General features: G+C 56.3%; 1 protein-coding gene across 2 annotated transcripts in view; it reads left to right on the forward strand.

Annotated features, from left to right (window-relative positions):
- COL5A1 (collagen type V alpha 1 chain) overlaps positions 1-22,456 on the forward strand; it is a 207,332-nt gene that overhangs the window by 126,548 nt on the left and 58,328 nt on the right. For both annotated transcript variants that reach the window (XM_030818145.1, XM_030818146.1), the window contains exons 22-31: positions 613-657; positions 1,160-1,213; positions 1,470-1,514; positions 2,568-2,621; positions 7,455-7,499; positions 9,676-9,729; positions 14,826-14,870; positions 17,450-17,503; positions 19,787-19,894; positions 20,795-20,848. In XM_030818145.1, coding sequence (XP_030674005.1) covers positions 613-657; positions 1,160-1,213; positions 1,470-1,514; positions 2,568-2,621; positions 7,455-7,499; positions 9,676-9,729; positions 14,826-14,870; positions 17,450-17,503; positions 19,787-19,894; positions 20,795-20,848 — 558 coding nt within the window. The remainder of the gene's footprint in view (positions 1-612; positions 658-1,159; positions 1,214-1,469; positions 1,515-2,567; positions 2,622-7,454; positions 7,500-9,675; positions 9,730-14,825; positions 14,871-17,449; positions 17,504-19,786; positions 19,895-20,794; positions 20,849-22,456) is intronic.

A 22,456-nucleotide genomic window follows, 5' to 3' on the forward strand; every position in this document is an offset into this window, starting at 1 on the left:
CCCTCTGACGCCTGCCTGCTGCCAGTGTGAGGCGTGAGCGGGACATTGACGTTCAGACGCTGTTGACATGGCCCCAGCAGGCGTGGTCTCGCGAGTGGAGGCCCGAGGCTGCCGGCCTCACGCCTCCGCTTCACCTTGGCTGTGCTTCCTCCTGGCAGGCAGCATGTGCTATTTCAGTTATAAGCAGAAACCCAGGATGTCACGTTTCTCCCCTGCTAGAAAGAACTTCCATCAGCTTCTGTGAACATTCTGGAAGGAGGCTGAAGCCCTTGATTCCAGTGGGGCTGTGTCCCGGTGGGCAGCTTCCCCAGGGCCAGGCCTGCCCCCTTCAGCCTTCCCAGCCCCGTGACCTGGTTTTCTAGAACCTGACGCCTGCCCCGTGGAATGCTGGGGCCCGGCAGTTCGGTTAACCTTTAGCTGAGGGTTACTGGGGCGGATCAGTGGACCTCTGGGAAGGGATTTGGAGTCAGGTCTTTCTCTTCCCCAGAGTAGCCCGTCCTCTGATTCGCCGTGGGATGGGCGTCTGAGCTGAGTTGAGTGGGATTTTCCTTTTGAGCACTGTGAGTTCTTTCACATTCACTTACATATTTTTCTTCTTAAAATCGTACGCAGGGTGTCACGGGTATGGATGGCCAGCCGGGGCCAAAAGGAAACGTGGTGAGTCCCTGGGGTCCCGTGGCCTGGCTTCAGGGGCGTTTTCCCTGGGCACACTCCTTGCCTGGCTAGGGAGGTCCATCGCTGTCCACATCAGCTGGGAACGTGAAGGGCAGCTTGTAGACCCTCTGCTGTGGTGCCCACCCTCCAGTGGCGAGTGGCACCCGGAGACTTTAGCATGACGGGGTGACTTGGGAGTTTTCTGCCCAATAAATCATTTCTGGTTAGTTCCTCTCACGTGTTCCGTCCTGGATGGATGTCTGGGCGTATTTGCATAAACGAGTTAGTGCTCACTCCATCAGAGTCAACCTCCACAGCCTCAGAGGCGCGGAGTCCTGGGGCTGCTCTCGGTGGTGGGACCTGGCCACCTTTCCCTTCCCCCTGGCATCGGGCAGTGGGGAGCAGTTTGAAAGGATGGGAGGCCAGTGAGGGGGCACACGACACCCAGGGAAGGGGGTACAGTTCCCAGAGCCCCCTTCAGTGCCTTTGCTCTTGTCTCCTGTAGGGTCCCCAGGGAGAGCCTGGCCCCCCGGGACAGCAGGGTAATCCAGGCGCCCAGGTAAGTGAGCCTGGGAGAGGCAGCTCACGGGGATCCGGCCGTGGGAGGCACGCGTCTCCAGTCCCGAGCCCTGGGAAGGAGCGGGGAGCTCTGTCCCCTCCAAGTTGCAGGCCCTCCCCTTATCTGGAGGGAGACTAGGACCTGGGTTGGTGCCTGGATGAGGGAGACATCAATGAGAAGATGGACGGATGGCAGGGGAGGGTTCTGAGTCAATCAGCACCCTCACCTTCCCTTTCTGGCTCTTTCTCCCTCTTAGGGTCTTCCAGGCCCCCAGGGTGCAATTGGTCCTCCAGGAGAAAAGGTAGGTGGGTCTGGGCTGTGTTGTGGGCCACTGCCCGCCTGCAGGTGTATTCCCTGGCCCCGCCCCAGGAGGGCCCCTGGTATCCACCAGCTCTCAATGTATATCTTGGTGCTCCCAAGAGACGCCAAAGCTCAGAGTGCCAAGAACTGGGCCAGAAGCATGAGGAGGATCTTGGATCCGTGTCTCATTGATTCATACATTTATTCATTCGTTCATTCTCTAGTATGTATAGGGGTTGCTGGATTTAGCAAGGAACAAAAATACAGGCCATGCAGTTAAATTTGAACTATTGTGTATCTGAAATTCAAATTTAACTGGGCATCTTCTTTTGTTGTTGTTTATTTTGGTTTGGTTTAGTTTTGCTAAATTTGGCAACCTGACTGTATCTCCAGAGCCTACTGTGTCCTAGGCCCTGGAACGAGAGCTGGAAGCACTTGCCCTTCTAGAGCTTGTCGCTTAACCAGGCACAAGATAGTTCAAGTAACTCAAAGCGCCTTGGTTGCAACCAGCAAAAAACCACCTCCAAGGGGGTGGTTCTGAGTACATGAGAATCCCCAGGGGGCCTGAGAAACACAGAGGGCCCGGCTGCTGCCAGGCCTGGGACCTTCCAGGAGCCGATGTTTATGGGAGGCTGAGGCTGTGGGCCTTACACTGCGGGATGCCCTGCCCCACCCTGGGGCGTTGGTGTGAACAGACCCAGAAGGACAGGGTGGTGGGAGCACTTGAAGAAGGCACAGCACTGTAAGAGCAGAGGAGGCCGGATGTTGCCCCCCAGGCCCCAGCATGCAGCAGGTGGATGTGGAGAAGAATGGGGGCGCTTGGGCTGATTCTGTTCCTACAGCAAAACCTGAAGGTGCTGAGAACAGTGGAGCCGCCTCCTCCTGGGTGCTACCGTGGCTGCACACCTCACAGCCAGGGACCCAGTGCCTCTGACCACACTTCTCAGCAAATGCTGTGTGGGCAGAAATGTTGAGAAGTAACCTTGGGGGCCTACAGAGAGGTCAGGTGAGCCTAGGGAGGGCATCTCCTCATGGAGTCTCTGGTTTGTTCTAGGGTCCCTTGGGTAAACCAGGCCTTCCAGGAATGCCCGGTGCTGACGGACCCCCGGTGAGTAGCCCTGCCCACCTCATCCCTCCATATTCTCCCCACCTCCACCCTGCGGATAGGGGCCGTGGGCCCAGGCTCTTTGGGGTTGTTGGACGGCATTGACTCATTCTGGCTCTGCTGATGAAGACCCATTTGCTCTCCAGCTGGACTGCTCGGTCATTCTTAGGTTTTGGACACCCTTAGCATCGTGGGTTTTAATCAATGAGTGGTGATTGCGCGAGTAGGAATATTAGCTATTTATTAGGGTGTGCTGATTAATTACCAGAAGTCAGGCTTGCGTGCTGAGCTGTGAGGAGGGCTGGGCCGGGCTCCAGGCCATCGCTTGCGTCCCCAGGGTTGGAAGCGAAGAGGCAGGGTACGTGGTGTGTATTTTTAGTGTTCACACACTGAGAAGGGAGGTGGTGAGCAAACGCGTTTGCAATGTGTGCGCGCACAGCTGTGGAGCCAAATTAGATTCTGCCTGGAAACAGCGAGCTGGTGACAAATCCAATCTGTGGCTAAGCTGTGTGGAGGGGGGAGGTGTGAGGAAGTAGAACACACTCAGAATGCGTGCGTGTGTGCGTGCACACGTGCGTGTACACGAGTGTGAGCTGATTTGCACCCACACCCTCTGTAAGTGCCTGCTGTGGTTTTGATTTTGATTATTCAGTTAATGCTGAGTCTGTTTCACAAACAAGATTAGCGGAATTAATTATTGAAGATGCAGTGTGCTTTATGGTTTTAATAACACTGTTAAAAACTAAACAAGGAAGTTAAATATGTTGATGATTATCGGTAACTGCTCACCACGCGGCATCCCTCAGGCCGAGTCAGTCGGCCCAGTGACTCCCACATCACAAACTGCCCTTTCTTGGTCAGAACAAGCAGAGTGGAGCCTTCTCATCCCCACGTGGGCAGCTGTGGGGCCCCATGGTCACCTGGCCACATGGGAGTTCGCATACTGAGTGGTTCATCTGTTATTTGTGTCCTTTAATTTACATTTATATTTCATTGCCCTTTCTAATGATCAAAACAGCACATCTTGTTATAGAAAATTAGGAAAATAAATAAAATTACAGTAAAATTATAGCCACCTTTGATCTCATCTCCTGATTTAGCCGTTGACAGCAGGTGGACATGTGTCCTTCCAGGCTTTTTTTCTGTTCCCGTGCTGCTGGCTGTGGTGTCCATGGAGTATGGGCCGCAATCTGTGGGGAGAGCGGCTGGGCCCAGAGCCCTGCGGGGAGGAAGGGGACCTGGGTGTGAAGCGGGTCACACCCCTCTTTCCTTCTGCGGGGAGGAAGGGGACCTGGGTGTGAAGCAGGCCATACCCCACTTTCCTTCTGCGGGGAGGATGGGGGCCTGGGTGTGAAGCGGGCTATACCCCTCTTTCCTTCTTCAGAGAGGAAGGGGGCCTGGGTATGAAGTGGGCTGTACCCCTCTTTCCTTCTGCGGGAGGAAGGGGGCCTGGGTGTGAAGGAGGCCGTACCCCTCTTTCCTTCTGCGGGGAGGAAGGGGGCCTGGGTGTGAAATGGGCTGTATCCCTCTTTCCTTCTGCAGGGAGGAGGGGTCCTGGGTGTGAAGTGGGCTGTACCCCTCTTTCCTTCTGTGGGGAGGAAGGGGGCCTGGGTGTGCAGTAGGCTGTATCCCTCTTTCCTTCTGTGGGGAGGAAGGGGACCTGGGTGTGAAGCAGGCCACATCCCTCTTTCCTTCTGCGGGGAGGAAGGGGGCCTGGGTGTGAAGTGGGCTATACCCCTCTTTCCTTCTGCGGGGAGGAAGGGGGCCTGGATGTGAAGTAGGCTGTATCCCTCTTTCCTTCTGCGGGGAGGAAGGGGGCCTGGGTGTGAAGCGGGCCACACCCCACTTTCCTTCCACGGGGAGGAAGGGGTCCTGGGTGTGAAATGGGCTGTATCCCTCTTTCCTTCTGCAGGGAGGAGGGGTCCTGGGTGTGAAGTGGGCTGTACCCCTCTTTCCTTCTGCGGGAAGGAAGGGGGCCTGGGTGTGAAGGGGGCTGCAACCCACCTTCCTGACAAGATCATTCTCTCGGCCCTCAGCTGACCTAACTTGTTCTCCCTGGAATTCCCCTCCCCATGTTGAAACCTCCAAAGAATTGGGGTCCCTAAAGAGCCTGCAGTTTCCTTTTATATTCTTTGGGGGAAGGAAGGGCCTTTAAGATGTCCCTTCCCCAGCCCGAATTTAAACCTTAAAACGTGAGCATAGGCGGACCCCATTCACATGAAGGTGCTTCGAACAAAAGGAAGCCAAGGGTAGGCCCAAAGACAGCCCCAGCTGTCTCGCACAAACATCTGGAGGAAAGAAAAGATGTTTAAAAATTCTCCTTTACAAAGGCAGCACATTGAGGGTAAACCCTACGGAGAGAGTTTTCTTTTTTTGTTTTGCTTTTGGTTTCAAAGAAAGGAAGATTGACTTAAAATCCATCAAGAAGTATGAAGCCCTTCAGAGCAGACCTGGCGCCTTGAAATATGTTGTTGAATAATTCCTGATAGCACACGCTGGGGAAATGGCTAAGTGAATTATGGCTCAGTGGAATATTACAGAGCCAGTAAGAATTGAATTTAGACAAATACTCGTGACATGAGAAAATGCTCACAATGTAATATTAAATTAAAAATAGATCTACCATGCCAATGGCGCATGCATATATGCAGAGACAACAGATGATTCTATCACACAATTAGCCACAGCCACTCCGAGCGGTGAGGTGATGAAGGATTTTAATTCCTCTTCGACTTGCCTAATTGTCTACAATGAATATACATTACTTTTTTAATCAGAAAATATCAAATACAAATAATGTAAGCTTTATTATTTTCCCATTACAGAAGCACTGCTCATTATAGAATATTGGGAAACACACACAAGTAGAAAGAAAGGGGAAAGCGGCCCTGCCCGGCTTTGCGGGAAAATCAGTCACGGTTATCCTGTTACATTTCCTTTCTGCCTTTTCCTGTTCAAACATCTTTAGGAAGGGAGCTTTGTGCTTCCCCCTGCTTACTCTCATTCTCTATCTGTAACTGAAAATATACCTGAAGGAATTTGGCCTGGATGGGAATGGAGGCCGCCGTGACACCGGCCGCTAACTCTGCTTGGCGCTCCCTGGGTGGGCGCAGTCCTGAGCCCTTTGCGAACGCTCTGTGTGTCTCCGCAGCGGCGCTGTGTGCAGGTGTGCTGTTATCTCCAGCCTGGAACTGAGAAAATGACCATGTGGAGAGGCCTGGAGGCTTCCTCGAGCAGCTGGGGCTGGGTCTGCCTGGTCCGGAGCTGGGCTCTTGGCCCCCCTGCAGATCCACCCGCCAGGTCCTTCACAGAAAGGTTTCTGTGGTTGATAGAAACTGTAATAAAGGGCCACAAAGAACCCCTCCTGGCCACCCTGGACCAGGACACCCTCTCGTTGGCTCTGTTTGGGTCCAGCCCGGCCACCGTGAGGTGCTGGCGCCATGAGCCTTGTTTCCGGAAGGTGGCGTGGTGGCCAAGCATGTCCCCTCCCAGCTGGAGCAGCGGGTGGGGTACCACAGGTGCCTGGACTTCCTCAAAGCCTCCCTCAAGGGGAACTTTGCACCCTCCCACTCACTTGCTGCTAGGATAGGCTGTCTGCTAGGATAGGCTGTCTGCAAAGGCATCAAATCCAATTGGACAGCTAATAAAAACTTAAAAGTCACACACAAACCATTTAATTGAGGCGATGAGACTTGGGTCTTCTTAATGCTACTGTGTCTAGAAAGAGTCTCAGATCAACGTTAGGCCACTCAAGGTAAAAGAGCATCTCGCCCCCCTCTCATGTTACACCTGAGGAAGCGGGAGGCCCAGAGAGAGCAAGTGACCTGCCCAAGCTCACACAGCAGGTTGAGTGTATCCAAGAGTAGAACCCGCCCTGCCAGCCTTCTCATCACCCCGCCCAGCCTCTTTCCTGGAATCCTCGTTGGTGGAGCTGCATTTCCACACAGTGAACATTGATGATCTTTCTGCTTTTATCCTGGACGTTTGGCTCACCGATCCTGAACTCACAGGCATTAAACTGAGTGACCCGCCTGGGCTGGAAAGTCAGAGAAACCTGCATTCCTAGGAATGGAATTAGTACAGGCCCAGGCAGGCAGGAGACACAGGTCCTTCCTAGGGCCTCAGCTGGGTACCTGTCACATGGGGCATAGGTCCTCACCTTCGCTCAGCTCCCCTCCATCCCTGCGGCCAGGTGGAGACCCGAGGGTGTGGGTCTCAAACGAGGCACCTGTGACCCCTCAGTCAAGTAACACACCTTAGCCCTCCACCCTGCACCAACCATGATTTGCTTTTGGTTCCCCAACAATCAGAGATTCCGAGGTTTGCAGACAGCTCAGCAATTGCTAGTTCGGGAAGCAGGGACGCTGAGAACCTGGTCCCAGCTCATTGTTGTGCAGATTCATCTTGTCAGGTGACCTGGGGAAGAGGCCCTTGTTGGCCCTGTCCCCACTCGTGGGTCGCTGGTCTGTGGACCTGCACTGGAGGGCGGGGCTGACTCTGGCCGGGTCAGGAGCCACCGTGCAGGTCACCTGTGCCCCTGAGGGTTGCTGCACACTCCCCCCAAGTCTCTCTGGCCGTGGCCAGGGTCGGGCCAGGGTCAGGTTTATTCTTCCCATTTTGCAGATGGAGCAGCCAAGGTTCAGGGCCTGGTGGCTCGGGGAGGCCAGGCTGTGCTTGGCTGCCTGTCCAGCTGCCTTCGACTTCTGGTGCTCTCAGTTTTCCTGGGGAGGGAGGGAAATAGGCTCCATGATCACGGATGCTGCACAGGGAGAGGAAGCGAGGGTGGCTGCTTTCTGGAGTGGCACTGACTAATCAAGGCTTCTTCTTTTGTGACAGGGACACCCTGGCAAAGAAGGCCCTCCAGGAGAGAAAGGAGGTCAGGTGGGTGCTCGCCACGCCCTCCTACCCTTCAGCATCCAGGCGGGGTGGGTCCAGGTGCTCTGGGCTCAGCCTCTGCTCAGGGACGCCCAGCTTGGAAAGGAAGGAGCCGGGGACACTCAGCCCTTCCTCAGGTGTCTCTACCAAGGGACCCAGCCTGGGGGGGACACAGGCCTTTTCCCCGAGAAGCGGGGCGCCCCTGTCTAGGTCAGTGCCCCTCAAACCACCAGTTGCTGCCCATGACCAGATCAGGTGCCAATGACCAGATCAAGTGCCCATGATCGGATCGGATGCCCAACGACTGGATCGGGTGCCAATGACCAGATCAAGTGCCCATGATCGGATCAGATGCCCAACGACTGGATCGGGTGCCAATGACCAGATCAAGTGCCCATGATCGGATCGGATGCCCATGACTGGCTCGGGTGTGGGCAGCAGGACAGTGTCTCGATGTTCAGCCCTGGCCTTGACTCTGCACCAGCTGGGTGGCCTTTGAGTTTTGGGGAGATGCTATTGTGAATGGGGACAGACCTACCAGGTCATGTCAGTGCCAGGGATGGGGTCTTTCTATGGATGCCTGTGCCCGGCACTGTGAGTGGCTCATGGTTCCTCCTGCGGGGCCTGCTGGGCCCGCGAGGATCCCATGCAGCGCGTCCACCAGCGCCTTCTCTCCACTGCGATTCATGACGAAGCTGCCGGGCTGCAAGCGCCTCTGTGCGAAGAGCCTCCGGACGGGAGGAGTGGCCAGCAGGGCCTGCTGTTGCTGTGCTGGTGTGCGCCAACCTTCGTTCACCCCGAGACTGCTTTTCTTGTGTGTTGAAACTGTACACTGAGCTCATGGTCATCGGGAGCCCAGGGCTGAGAGCAGAGGCCCACCTGCTCCAGGGTTCCAGAGGCCCCATTTGTCACAGGCTCTGGGATCGGGCCTGATTAACATTTCTCTCTTGAAGCAGGGCCTGTGCAGGCAAGATGGGGTCTGGGGCTTGGTCCCAGCTCCCCTTGCCAAGGGTGTGGTAGGCCAGGACTGACCCTCCAGGGCAGCAGAGCTAGCGCCAGTCCTCACAGGGAGTTCCATTTCCAGTGCCAGGCCTGCTGGGCAGTGGCACTTCTCCAATGTGCTGCCTCTGAGACCCAGAAGGGTCTGAGATTCACCACGTCTGCCCCACTCCCTCTCCTGAAAGTCACAGCAGCCACTGGGGTGAACCCTCCCCTCAGCCCTTGGCTTCTGTTCACCATGGGAGACCCAGTTCCCGCTGCCTCCAGTGGGGAGTTTACCAGCCCTCCTCCCTGGGCACAGCCTCTTATCATCAGAGATGGAGGCAGCACCTGCGGCCACCAGAGCTCGCACAGCGCCCGCAACTGGTGCTGACAGGCGGTTGGCACTTGGAGCCCACAGCACAGGCCCACTGTTCCGAGAGCTGGCTTTTCAACTGAAACGAGAGGCATTCGCGTACTCCCTCGGACTTCCTGAGTTCCTCTATGCGCCAGGCATCCTGTTAGTGATGGGATACGTCAGGGAGCAAGGCAGACTGGGCCCGGGCCTCAGAGCTGCAGCCTTGCAGAGGAGGCCACCAAGGCCATCCTGTCTGGGAGCTTCAGCTGCTGCTGTGACACCATGTGGAAAGGGGGCTGGGAGGGAGGGGGTGGGAGCCGTTCATCATGCCGGAGTCTTGGGCTGGGGGCAGGCGGGGCTGGATGCCCACCCCTGTGAGCTCTAGATGAGCATCGGCGAGGGCCTTCACTGCTGGAGGATGCCTCTTCCCTGTCTAGCAGCCTTGCCCCTTCTCCCAGCCAGATGCTCTCCTGATTTATTCCAAGGCCCTTAGGCTGGGAGTGCATTTCTTTAGGGATAACGCTTCTTGCAGAGCTCCAGCGCTGGCCTTTCACCGTCTCACTGTTCCCCCAGCCTATCCCTTATTTCCCTGACTGCCAGGGTGGGGCCAGCGTTTGCTTCACCTCTGTGTCCTGCTCAGCATGAGACACAGCCACACCTCCACTGTCAGTGCAGGCTGTGAACACCTGTGCGAGTCTCCCACGGGGGGCCTCTCCAGAGGCCCTGACCCGGGATGTTCGCCCTGCTCTCAGCAGGAGGGGTATGCTGAACTCCGGAGTTTCCTGATGTTCCCCGGGCACCTCCACACTGGCATGGGGCTAACGGTCTTTTTCTCTTTGGTTTTAGGGTCCACCTGGCCCCCAGGGTCCGATCGGCTACCCAGGTCCTCGAGGAGTCAAGGTAAGAGACTCACGCCACTCCAGGTCGTCCTGGAGGTCAGGGTTGGGACTGCGGGCCTTGGCGTGGCTGGTTTTAGGGAATCCTCTGTGGTTTAATGTCCCTGCTATTCAGACTGGAGTAGCCCAGTCCTCCCAGTCACTTGTGTGGATGCTAGGTCTCAGGACAGAGGGCCTGAGCAGGTGAGGGTGTGACCAGCCGGAGTCCGGAGGGCTGATATGGAGCACGGGACAGTCTGCAGTCTGTGGTGACGAAGCAGGGGCGCGCTGGTGGCCATCTGTCAGGACGGGACACGTCCTTTTGCTTCTTGCCTCTTTTATTGTTGCCATTGGTCAGGCTTCTGCCACTCTCCTCGCAGACAGCAGATCCCAGCTGAGGCGAAGAGCCTGGCCTCTTTCCTGGGGAAGCTGGGAAACATTTCTTCCCAGCCACTTGCACATTCCGAGTGAGAAACAGAGTCTGTCTCCACCGATAGCATCTGGGCGGGCCAGCGCCGTCGCAAGGCGGAATTCATGGGAGCTGCCCATTTATTCACAATCAATCGTGTTTCTGCCATGACGGGCTCTGGCAACCTCGTTACATGGGGCGCGCAGCTCCAGAGCAATATCCCAGACACAGGTCCCCTCTGTCACAGCCCAGCTAACTGTGTTTGCTCTGAGCTGGGTAATGCAATCTTGAGTTGTGCTGCTCTCTGGACACGGCACGTTGTGGGTAGATAGACATACCCCTCGGTGCATGCAGACCAGCTCTCTTCTTCCTCTGAGAATGGGGACTTGTGGTGTCTTAAAGGCTCATGATGATTCTTTCCTTCAAGATGCTTTTAACTGGATGTGAAGGCATATGTGTGTATATATAGCAACTAGTCAAGCTTGAGGGATTTGTAGAAACGACTCATCAGGTCCCCTGCCCCTCACCTCCCTGGTCCAAAGGGCTTTACGCTTTTCAAACATTGTTGCACATCAGAAGTGTGTGGCTGCCCCGGGGCATGGAGGCCGACTGGAAACTGTCGCCTGCTCCGAATCAACCCTCCTGACTCTGGCTAGTCACCCCCTCACCTGCTCCGAGAGCCCAAGGCATCAGTTTTCAGTGACATGCCCCAAATTACACTAAAAGCGAGGCTGCTGTCAGAAATCAAACCAGGTTCCAAATCAAGTGCCCCACCCTTGTCCCCGGAGGCCCTGACTTCCATTTCCCAGGAATGAGGACATTCCAAGTTCACGAGGTACTGAAGAGAGACCTCCCAACGGTTGGGAGCCTTAGGCGAGTCAGGTTTTTCCCTAAAGCCAGCTTCTACCAGCCAAATGCCTAGTGAATTTTATAAGGGTGATAATTTAGCAGAAATGCTGATTATGTGAGTTCTATAGCATGTTTATTTTACAAATTCCTGTCGCATAGCAGAAGCCTCTGCCAACTTCCATACATGGCTAATTGCATAACGCTGCTTCTGTGAGCTAAAAAGGTGTTTGCTTTAAAATGTTTATGGAGAATGCTCTTATCTTGTCTATCTGATTAAAATTCATTCATGACATGAGCAATCCAGTTAGACTTGGAAGCAGAGGGTGGAAGGAAAACCGAGGTTTAAAATAATTTTCATCGGGGAAAAAGTTTCTCATGCTCCTGTGCATTTGGAAATGTGAGTGGTGTTGGCGCCTCACGAGTTTGGCCCGGGTGGCAGTGATGGTGGCAGGGCGTGGGATTGCGTGGGCCACACTGCCGCCATTTGAGGTGAATGGTCCTTGGTGAGAGGGGGCCCGTTATTTTCCACCAAAGCCCTACCTTCTTCTAAGGAAAAGGTTCTTAGTCCATTGGGGCTGCTATAACAAAAAGACCCTAAAATGGGTGTCTTGTAAACAACAGGAAATTATTTCTCACAGTCCTGGAGGCTGGGAAGTCCAAGATCACAGCACAAGCAGACTCAGTGTCTGCAGAGGGCTGCTGTCTAGTTCCCTGATGGTCCCCTCTCACTGTGTCCTCACATAGCAGAAGAGGGGGTACAAGCACCCTGCGGCCTCCGGTAAGGGCACTAATCCTAATGACAGGGACTCCACCCCATGACCCAGTCAGTCACCTCCCCACAGCTCCACCTCCTAGTTCCATTACCTCGGGTTTTGGGGTTCACCACATGAGTTTTTGGGGGACACAGACATTCAGGCCACAGCAGGCTCCCTTTGTGTTCCTTTGAGTTCACTGACCTTTGGCCCACCCCCAGGCTTCCTTCTGCCTTGCACTTCTGAAGGGGCACCTGTTTGAGCTTGACTGTCAGCAGAGTCAAATACACCCCTCATTTAGCCCCCAGCTGCTAGGGGGTTGCCAGGAGGCCCCAAATATGAGTTCACATCCAGGCCTTGGGCGAAAGCCTGCCCCTCTCTGGGCTGTGCGCACATCTGGCCCCAGCCGTGCTGCAGCTCCTGAGTGCTCCTTCCCGGGGGTGGTCGGCCGGCCGAGTCACAGATGCCCCAGTCCAGCCCTTCCCAGCCAGGGCCACTTCCTGCATGACTGGGGAGTGCCTTCTAGTGGGAGGTGCTGCTCACCCCCACCACGGACACAGCAGCCCCAATGTCAACAGTTCCGTGGCCGAGAAACCCTGGGAAGTGCTGGTTCTGTCTAGTTGGTCCCATTTCTCTGATGGAGATCCTCAAACGGTAGAACTGTAGGACCAGGAGGGGTCTCAGGAGGCTGTGGTCCTACCTGCCTGCTCTCAGCAGGGCGTGGGCAGGGTGGGAGCAGCAGCGTCCCCCAGCCTGCCCAGCGAGAGGGAGGAGAGCTGGTGCCAATGCCCTCTGGATGCTGTGCCAGGCAGTGCTCCTGGAAAATAATGCCAGCCACACAAACCCAGTCCCCCAGGACTCACAGCAGGGAGGGGCAGCTGGACATGGCATTGCATTTAGGATCAGACGCTGCTGAGCAGGCTCAACCCTGATTGTATTCTCAGCCACATCTGCGATTTTCCTGTGCGCTTCAGAGGAAATAAGCAGAATCTAAAGTTGCTCTTCTATTTTGCAAGTATGGTGAGGACTCAAAACTGCCCCAAGAAAAGAAAGTAGCTCATCTCCTAAAAAGCCCTTCTCGGTGGGGTTCTGGAGCTATTGTCTCTGAGGTGATGCTGCGCCGTGGTGAGACAGCAGGTGGTTTTCTGGGGCCCCCAGCTCTATGTCAGCCAGCGTGGCCCTACCTCTTCTCTTTTCCTCTGGGGGCTTCCAGCCAGGATTGCTTTGGAAGAAGGCGTCTGCTAGGAAAAAAACACCACCAAGTGCTTAGAAGCCGCTCGCCTCTCAGCAGCTGGCCCAGCTGAGTCACTTCTCACCTTCCTGGGCTGCCCAGGCCCATAGGTGCTGCCAAGCATGTGCTGTGCTCAGTGGGGGCAGCGGTCTGCAGCAGGCTGTTCTGAGCCTCCTGGTGGCTTGGCTGGCCATTCCCGCTCAGCCCTGCAATACGCACGCCGTGTTTGTCTGGTGCTTCCTCTCCATCTTGAGGTCCACGTCCCATCTCAGGCTGGGGCAGAGACTAGTGTGGGAGAAGCTTGCTTGGAGTCAGTCTCCCTGCTTGGGCCAGTGCGGTTTCTGAGCTGTGCCCTGTCCCCCCAAGGCACTCCATGCTGGCCCACGTTAGTGTGCCAAGTGCCAGGCCAGGCAAACCAGAGTTGCTCCAAGCCCACCGTGCCCTCCCGGTTGCCTCCGCCCTGTGCTGGGCGTGGAGGGAGGTGTCCCAGGCCTCTCCACTAGTGGTGGTGGCCAGGTGTGAAGCAGACATGACTTCAGCAATGGTACGTGCAGACGTAGTGGCAGAACTCTTGCTTGTCCCCCATGCTCCAAATCCCCAGTGATTATGCTTCAGGGCAACCACGCTGTTGCCCTGTCTGCGTGGCTGGAAGTGCCTTGCAGCTGGCATTGGAGTGGAAGGGGTTTCTGCAGTTACATCCGCGGCTCCTTGGCAGGGCCAGGGCACACAGCCCAAGCCCAGCCACCTCTGCAGAAAGGAGCACCTCCGTGTCTCCATCCCTTCCCAGAGCCCCTCCCTCTCCAGGACCTGGGGAAAGGCCAGAACTGCCAAGTATGTGGGAAGTTCTGGCCACCAGAGGGCAGCCGGCAGCCCCTGCGTCCTCCAGTGCTCTGTGGCCCTGGCTTCAGCCTCAGCCTGGAATCCCGGTGCTGGGGGCAGTGTGGCTTCTCTCTCTCTCAAGTCCCATGGGCAGGTGGCCTGAGGTAGCCCGAGGTAGTCTCTCTAGCTAAAAGTCACCCTGCTGGGAGGACCGAAGTCAAAGACATTAACAGCAAGGGTGTGGCTGCGTAATTCCACCCCACAGATTTACCTGCACTGCCCCAGGCGCTTGGCACAGTGAGAGTGTCAGACAAATAGTCCTGGGCCCCGTCCCAGAAACTCCTGTTCAGCAGGGAGGTGGGATGGTGGGTCCTGAACTCATGACAACTGCAATAAATGTTATCATCATTCATTAGTAATATCCCAGTATCATCTCTTCATGATAACACAGAGTTGAAATACATGGCACTGGGCTTCTGTTTATTGAAACCTACTGTGTGCTGGGTGCTAGGTGCTGTTCTGAGAGCTTAGCAGGCATTTCCCTCCCAACAGTGGTAACGAGGTAAGGGTTGTCGTCCTCTCCACTTCCCAAATGAAGAAACTGAGGCACGCAGGAGTGTGGGGCATTGTCAGAGGCCATGGAGGGGGAGCTGGGACCTAATCAAGTCTGACTTAGACTTCACTTCCTGCTTCCTCCCCAAATCTCTGAAAGGTGGGGGTGTTTCTAGAAGATGATGCTATAATGGGAAGCAGGAGGGGTGTGTTGGCTGTGGTGTGTGGACCCTTGGGAAGGGCAGATCCAGAGGTTGGGCTGGAAGGCCGGGGATGGGCTTGGATCTTTGCATAAAGAATAGGAGTCAGTGGAGTCAGCCCAGGAATTGTGGTCACACTGGGCCTCCCGAGGCCACAGGGGGACACGTGCGAGGAAGTGTGTTGAGGGCAGGGCACTGGTCTCATCTGTCAGCTGCGGCGAGCTCAGCCTGTCTTGACACACCTGCGACAGCTCTAGAGAGGCTGAGACTTGTAACCATTCACTCCTTTTTCTTTTCCCACCCGCACAGGGGGCCGATGGCATCCGTGGTCTGAAGGGCACAAAGGGCGAGAAGGTAAGTCTGTCCTTGAAGCCCTGGGGCCCCCTGCTTAGTCCGGAGCTGAATTCCAGCCAGCAGGGCCCTCCCACACTGCTTCTTCCATGAAACCAGCTGAGGTGGATGTTGCCTCTGAGTACTGAGGGGAATGGATGCCACTCTGTGGAAAGTGTCTCTGTTTGCAGACGGAAGAACAATAAGTTGAGGAGGATAGGCCCTCGAGTCCCCTGGGGCACATCTCCTAGCAGAGCTGAGTGGGTCCAGGGTTTGTGCCTCTGCACAAGGAGAAGGCCTTGGCCCCACAGACAACACACAGCCCCGCATGTGCCTGCAGGGGCCAGTGGACACCTGTCACCCTCCCCACTCCCAGGTGGGCCGCCTTGCATGGCTGCTGGCACGAGGGTCCATTTAGTTGTTAGATGTTCATCCTGGGCAGCCCAAGCTGCAGAAACTCACAGTGTGCAAGCAGAGCCAGGCAGGCAGGGAGAGAGGCCTGCCATTGGCCATGGTCCGTGGGGGCAGGTCAGGCCTAAGCAGATCACTGTGGTGAAGACAAAGCTAAAGTACCCCCATGCATGCCTGCCAGAGTCAGAAGGTTGGGTGCAGGCTGCAGCGGTGATAGGCTGAGACACATGAAGCTGCATGGCCTGCCATCTTTCTCTTCTCACTCTGGTGGAAGAAAGCTCAGAGCCAAATCCAAGACCCAGTTATGACACAGATTTAGGCCTCAGGGGTGGCCTCACTGTGCCGCCCTCCCCACCGTGGCCTCACGCTCTGTTTCAGGTTCGCCCTGCTATGCCGTGTGGCCATGCAATACTTGCTTTCCATAAGGCACGTTGGGCCCCTTTCCTGGGCAGACCCTGGGCTCTCCCCTGGCCATGGTGGCCTTCGGGGCTGGAGCGCAGGTGCTGGCGTCTGCTGCTGGGATGGTCCACGTGCCGAGACTCCTTATTTGCCACCTGTCGAAGATGTCACTTGGATCCTTTCTTGTGAAATCTGCCGGCCTAAAGCCATTCCCGAGGGGACGCATTAAGTGGCCACAACTGAATCAGAAATGACGTGGCAGCAGGAACGCCCTTGTTCCATGGCGTTTGCTGAGCGTGCTTGTCCCTGGTTTCTGTTCTTAGTGTCTGCCCTTGTGGGAGGACCAGCCAAGAGGCCTGAGCCTGTGCCATCTCGGCTCCTTCCCGAGGGCATCCGCACAGCGGAACCCTGAGTCCGCATCTGGGAAAGCTGAGCAGTTTGCTCTCTCCAAGAGCACTGCTTTCTACATGGAGCCCGTTGGGGCTTCGGAACACGAGGGCCTTACGAACACAGGGTCCCCATCCCAGAATTCCATCCCGTTGGTCCCCGGGAGGCTCCCTCACCTGAGGACCATTCATCCTTTCCAAGGTGGCTTCACAGAGTCCAGCTTTGCCACTTGATCTGGTCACATTTGTCCCTAGCCAGAGACAGGGCTACCTGAGATGATACTGATTGGGCTGTGCAGGGGACGCAGAGACAGGGCTACCTGAGATGATACTGATTGGGCTGTGCGGGGGACGCCTTCTTGCCAGGAGAGCTCCCGCACTGTTCCCGAGGGCCACGCAGGCAGCCCGAGATGGTCTGGGGAAGGAGGGGGGCAGTGTCAAGGGACCGTCTTTGTGGACTTCTGCATTATTTGTGGCTGCTGCTAAGCTTCCAGCACTATGTGAAAACACTGTGAACAAGAGCCTTGAGGCCCTGGGGGCCCTAGGAGCCCCGGGAGCTGGCGCTGGCTGGAGAGGGCTGGATTCTCACTGCACAGAAAGCTGCCTCCCTTGCGTGTGCCCCCAGCCGGGCCTTGAATGTTTAAGACCGGCTGAGTCCCCAGATCCTGTCCTTTCACTCTTTTTGGATCAAGATGTAGCCCCTGAATAATGAGAGGAAAAGCCCAGCCAAGGGCCCACTCTCTGGGAGCCACCCGTGCCCTCTGCAGAAGGATCTGAGGGCTTTTGCCCTGTGGTTTCCGGGATGGGGAAAGTCTAGACCAGGGACTCGAACGGACAGCAGGGGGCGCTGACCTGCGGCAGCTTCACTTGGGTCCCAGGTTCACCGGGTGCGCGGGCCGCAGACTTGCCCTGCCACCCCCGGCAACACCCCTACCCTTCAGGAAGCACTGCCTGTTACTGTAGTGCCGGCAAGAGCAGGCGTTAGGGATTCTTTGCAGGGGCATTTTCATCCAGCTCCCCGTCCTCAATTGTCACCCCCTTTACCCGTCACTTCAGTGCTTCAGTGCTGATGGGATGCCACAGAGTGCACTGAGAAATGATGCCGGGAGCTCACGGGCCTGGGCTTGCTGAGGCCTCGCCATACAGAACATTCAGATTCCAACTGGGCCGGCCCAAGAAGCAGGGACGCAGCTCTCTCCAGCTTCAGAACGTTACAGCTGGGAACGCAGAGCTCACGGGAATGCCATTCTCGAGGGATGGGCCCCAAGCCCACCCTGTCCGGGGCATGTGCTGCCCCCCAAGGGTGGGGGACCTGGTGCTGAGTGTGGTTGTTTGGAGCGGGGAAGGGACCGCCAGGGAGGCGGGTCCTCTTGCCTAGACTAAGGCACTCTCTTGTCCTGTGTTCAGGGTGAAGACGGCTTTCCTGGGTTTAAAGGCGACATGGGCATCAAGGGTGATCGGGTGAGCATCTCAGGTTTGGGATTTGGGCTGGGGAAAGCTGGGTGGGCTTGGCCGTGTGGGAGGGGGTGGGGATGTTTGCTGCCACAGGGCAGCTTCTCAGAATGGAGGTAAACTCTTGGTAGAGATTCCTGGTGGGAAGGGGACAGTGGCCTGGAGCCCAGGGCCTGACTCTTTCCAGCTCCTCTTCACCTCCTCCTCCTCAGTTTGCCCCTTGGGGACTGGGAATAACCTGTGGTCGCCAGCTCCTCCGCCCAGTGTCTCACACAGGGGGTCAGTGGGGCTGGGTTCACTTCTGGCTGCACCTGTGGACTGCAGCGTTATTCACCTGACTCAAGAGCAATGAGCCGTGCCTGGGAAGGGAAAGGAGAGCAGCTACAGAAATGACCCAGCCTACCGAAGGAGCGCAGCTGCTGCCCAGGCCACAGGGCCGGTGCCCACAGGGCAGCACGCGACGTGGGTCTAGGATCCCTGTGAGCCTGGGGAACATCCTGGTCCCCAAACAGTTCAGGGGCTCTGGGACTCCCACACAGTCCTGTGGTCTGACTTTGGCTCAGGAGAAGCCGCAGCAACCTGGCTTTTTTTTAAATGAATAATTTAGCTCGGCTCCAGAGAAAGCCAGTGGGTGCTGGGAGGGACTGGGGCCTTGCTGGCAACCACAGAAAGCCACGGGCTGCACATTCCTGTAATTAAAGAGAAGGTGACGCAAAGGGCACGAAGGAAGGGTAGGGAGCTCTTAGAGCAGCCAGGGCGGTCAAAAAACTCTTGGAGGTTTCCCCAGTAACCTCTCAGTGAGCAGAAGCCCGGCAGAAGGAACCGAGACGTATCGGCCTCTGGTGGGCACAGCCGTGGTGACAGCTGTGCACGCACCGGGACGGACATCTGTCGGCTGCAGCAGGGCTGTCACCCAGCTGCCGCAGTCATCCCCCTGCAGCGCCGGCTTGCAGGTGGCTTTCCAGAACAGGAAAGCCCCGCACACTTGGCATTTCGTCCCAACCTGGCAGGCAAAAGGCAGAGGCAATCTGCACCTCTGTGGGAAGGAAGGGGGAGGAAGGAGGGGATCTGTTTCGCAATGTTGTCCCAGTTAAGTTGCTGCTAAAGGCACCCATTCTAGAACTTCTTTCCTAGTGGAAGGCTCCTGAATCCCCACATCCCAGCGGCCTCTCGGTTTGATAGTGAAAGTCCTTTTCCCCTCCTTTCTGATGCCTCTGTTCACACATGTGGCGTCCACATGACGTGGGTGCAGCTTCAGAAGAGATGACACACATTCCTGTGCCAGGGGTCCAAGAGTGGAGCTCTTGTTGCCATGGGACGAGGGTGGGATGCAGGGGTGGGACCCGTCCTGAGCCCAGGGAACAGGACCCCGCATCCGGACCTCTTCAGAGAAGCACAGCCTGGCGCTTTGCACCTTCTCGGTGCTCTGTAAATGTGTGCAGGATTATTTTGTTGAACGAGAGGAACGCCTCTTAGGGACAGAGAGTTTCTGACCTGATGACAGATTAGAGCCTCAGAATTAGGAAGTTATTAATTTTTCTCTGAGCAATACACATTTTTGTTGTGGGCTTGCACCACTGCTTTACAGCTGCTCTTAGAGACAAATGATCAGAGGAGGATCCTTCCATTGCTGGACAAAGGGTGCCAGGAAGGGCATTTAGAGACTCTGCCGTGGCGCTACCATTGCCTGGGCAGGCTCCAGAGGCCTCTCCCCTGTCTGAGCCCTGAGCTCCGGATCTGTAACTTGAGGAAGTTGGGCAAGGCGGAATTTAAGCCGGTCTGTTCCTGGGACGCCTCCTGGGGCTCTCCCATGTGCTCATTATGCCCAGGTAACTGCCCCATCCGGGGCTGGGGTCCACTTCCATACCTCCTGGGCTTTCAGAAACAGCAGCAGCTCCCAGTCACTCTGCTCTATTTGGAGAAACAGCAATTCAGAGCTACTATTGTTAACCAAAGTTATTTTGGCCAAGAGGCACTCAATTTAGAGAAGGTAATTGGGAAGTAGGAGCGTGCAGCCTTGAGAAAATAAATAGTAGGCAACCTCGGTGCAGGGACCAGCTTCCGCAGAGCCCGGGAATTTGTGGCACAAAGCGCTCATTTTGTCAATGGCTCCAAGAGCAGCTTGGTGGTCTGAGTGAGGCCGAGCTGATGGAGCAGCTCTGACCACAGGGTACCTGTGACCCGTCCCCTTGCTCTCAGAATGGTGGTGGAGAATAGTGTGTGTGTGTGTGTGTGTGTGTGTGTGTGTGTGTGTGTGTGTGGTCTTCTCACCTCCTCTTTTCTGGCTTGCAGGGGGAGATTGGCCCACCCGGTCCCAGGGGAGAAGATGGCCCTGAAGGCCCAAAGGGTCGCGGAGGTCCCAATGGTGACCCCGGTCCTCTGGGGCCCCCTGGGGAGAAGGTTTGTGATGTGGGACATTCAGCCACTTTCTTGGAAGGGATCTGACAGGCCCTTCCCCATGGCCTCAGGCTCCCATTGGCTGTGGCTGTCCTAGGCATGGGGTGGGGGTGATTCCTGAGCGGGCTCCTGTCTCCACCCTGGGTTCTCGCCGCTGCTCCTATGAAGTGGTTGGTTGAATGACGACCCTTTCCTTGTCCCGGATTCGCCCCTTCCCAGCCCTCCACCATCGCCTTGGAGGGCTCCTTCCTCCCGGTGGCTACAAAGCTTGCGTTCTGAGCCCCCAGCATTCCAGGACCCCTGTCCTTGTCACATTCCCGCCTCCACAGCTGGGTAATAACGGTGTCCCCACCATGGCCTGAAGGTGTGGCAGCCTGGCAGGAAGGAAGGCCGGGGTCCTCGGAGCAGGCTGTGGGCACGCAGCCATCCATAGGCCTACAGTTTCCAGCTGCGGGAGGCTCCCGGGCCAGCCACACACCCTGGCTCCACCCTGTTTCCATCCTGGGCTCAGGCAGGAATGGTGCATGCGGTGGTCCAGACTTCCTGCCCCATCCTGCTACGTGGACCCACACAAAAGGGCTCAGAGGTGCCCCGGGATGAACACGCTGAGCTGGGGCATTTGCCTCTAATCGCTTTGCTCTACAGCGGCACGACCTCTCCTCCAGGGGCCTTCACTTCTCCCTCGGTGCAGGGACCATCGGGTACCCGCTGGATTTCATGGGTGCTGGCAGTCACCCTCCACCCAGGGCAGGCAGGGCTTCTGCATGATGACTTGTGCCCCGGCCTCTGGAAACCACACTCTCCTCCAGGCCCCTGCCAGAACGCATGTCCTTTCTCTCTGCTCCGAAGAAACGGATGGAGCAATACCGTGCTGGCCATTAATGCAACTCTTTCTTCCCCCAGGGAAAACTCGGAGTCCCAGGGTTACCAGGGTACCCAGGAAGACAAGGACCAAAGGTAACTTCTGGCCGTGTTAGATGGCCCGGGACAGGCGGAGGGATGTTCCGCCAGGTCTCCCCACCCCGCATCCGGCGGTGTTAGGTGTCCCGGCGCAGGTGGAGGGATGTTCCGCCGATAACTTCCGGCCATGTTAGGTGTCCGGGCGCAGGCGGCGGGATGTTCCGCCTGTAACTTCCGGCCATGTTACGTGTCCCGGCGCAGGCGGAGGAATGTTCCGTCGTAACTTCCGGCTGTGTTAGGTTTCCCGGCGCACGCGGAGGGTTGTACCGCCGGGCCTCCTCAGATTGCCTCCGGCCATGTTAGGTGTCTCGGGACAGGTGGAGGGGTGCTCCACCGGCCGTCTCCACCCTGCACAGGTTCATCCGCTCCCCATCCTTGGGGGCGTGTGTGACACTGTGGCTCTCAGCCTCCACCGTGTTCACTGCCTTCTGCATTAATTTGCCGAGTTGAAAGGAAGCTCTTGGGCGATGAGTCTTCTGCCCCAGGCGGCACAGGCACCTGGGGTCCTTCTGGGATCCTCCTGGAGTCCCCTGCGGTCTTCTGCACCTGTTGCTTGGCTGGTGACCCTTGTCCCCCGGGTTGTCCGTACCCAGAATCCATGGGACGGTCACCTCTCAACTCCACCTCACTGGCGATTAGAAGGCTATTTGCTCATGATGGAGTATAAAAGAAAAAGGAAACCTTTCTTATGTGAAATCATGTTCAGGTTTAAGTGAAACAGCTCTTTGAGGCTTTGGAAATCATTGAAAACGTTATTTTTTTTTCAAATCTCGCATTTTATTATTCATGGTTCTTCCTTAAAGAATAACCAGCTGTCTGCACTGGAGACATCATTAACAGCCGAAGCGGGGTCCCGTCTTTCTCAGATCTACCTCTGCCCGAGGCACCTCCTTTTAGCCTCAGCACCTTTTCGGTCTCACTAGAGCAGTCTTGTTAACAGGAGGACGGGCGTGGTGGGCTGGGGCTGCCCTCCAGGTATTTCCATTCTCATTAAGGAAATGCTCCTATATCCGTCCTTCCTGTGGAATGCGAAGCCCCCTGCTCCGTGTGTGTAGACGCACACCCGGTATGCAGGAGAGGTAGCTTGCTGTGAAACAGGAATTTCTTTTAGGATCTAACAGTGGCTTGTTGAATGTGGGTGTGATGTAGCTGCTAACCGCAGCATCGTCACCTGAATGTGGTCAAAGGGGCTGATGGGCACTTTTCCTCTCTTTTAATATACATCCCTCTGGGGATGGAGAGAAGAGAAGTTTGGGAGAGATGGATGGTCTAAATCAAGTCCAGGCAACTTTTTGGAAAGGAATGGCACATGTGTCCTGGGCAGAGACTAGAAGCAGCCATCAGCACAGTGACCCGGATTCTGAACTGAGCTCTGTGTCACCTGCACGGAGGTTTCCTGGGTCCCGCCCCCTGCCTAGATTGGCAGGTAGGCGTATGAGTGGCTTGGCTGAACTCAGTCCCCTGTGAGAAATACAAGGTTAGGACATGTGTGAGCTCTTCATGGATACAAGTGTGCATTCAGGACAGGATTTTAAGCCAGACAAATAGAGACTTGCCAAAGACAGTGGCCAGTGCCAACCCTGCGGGCAGCTGAGCGACCTCACT

This window comes from Nomascus leucogenys, chromosome 8 (genome assembly GCF_006542625.1).
Source record: "Nomascus leucogenys isolate Asia chromosome 8, Asia_NLE_v1, whole genome shotgun sequence".
NCBI lineage: Eukaryota > Metazoa > Chordata > Mammalia > Primates > Hylobatidae > Nomascus > Nomascus leucogenys.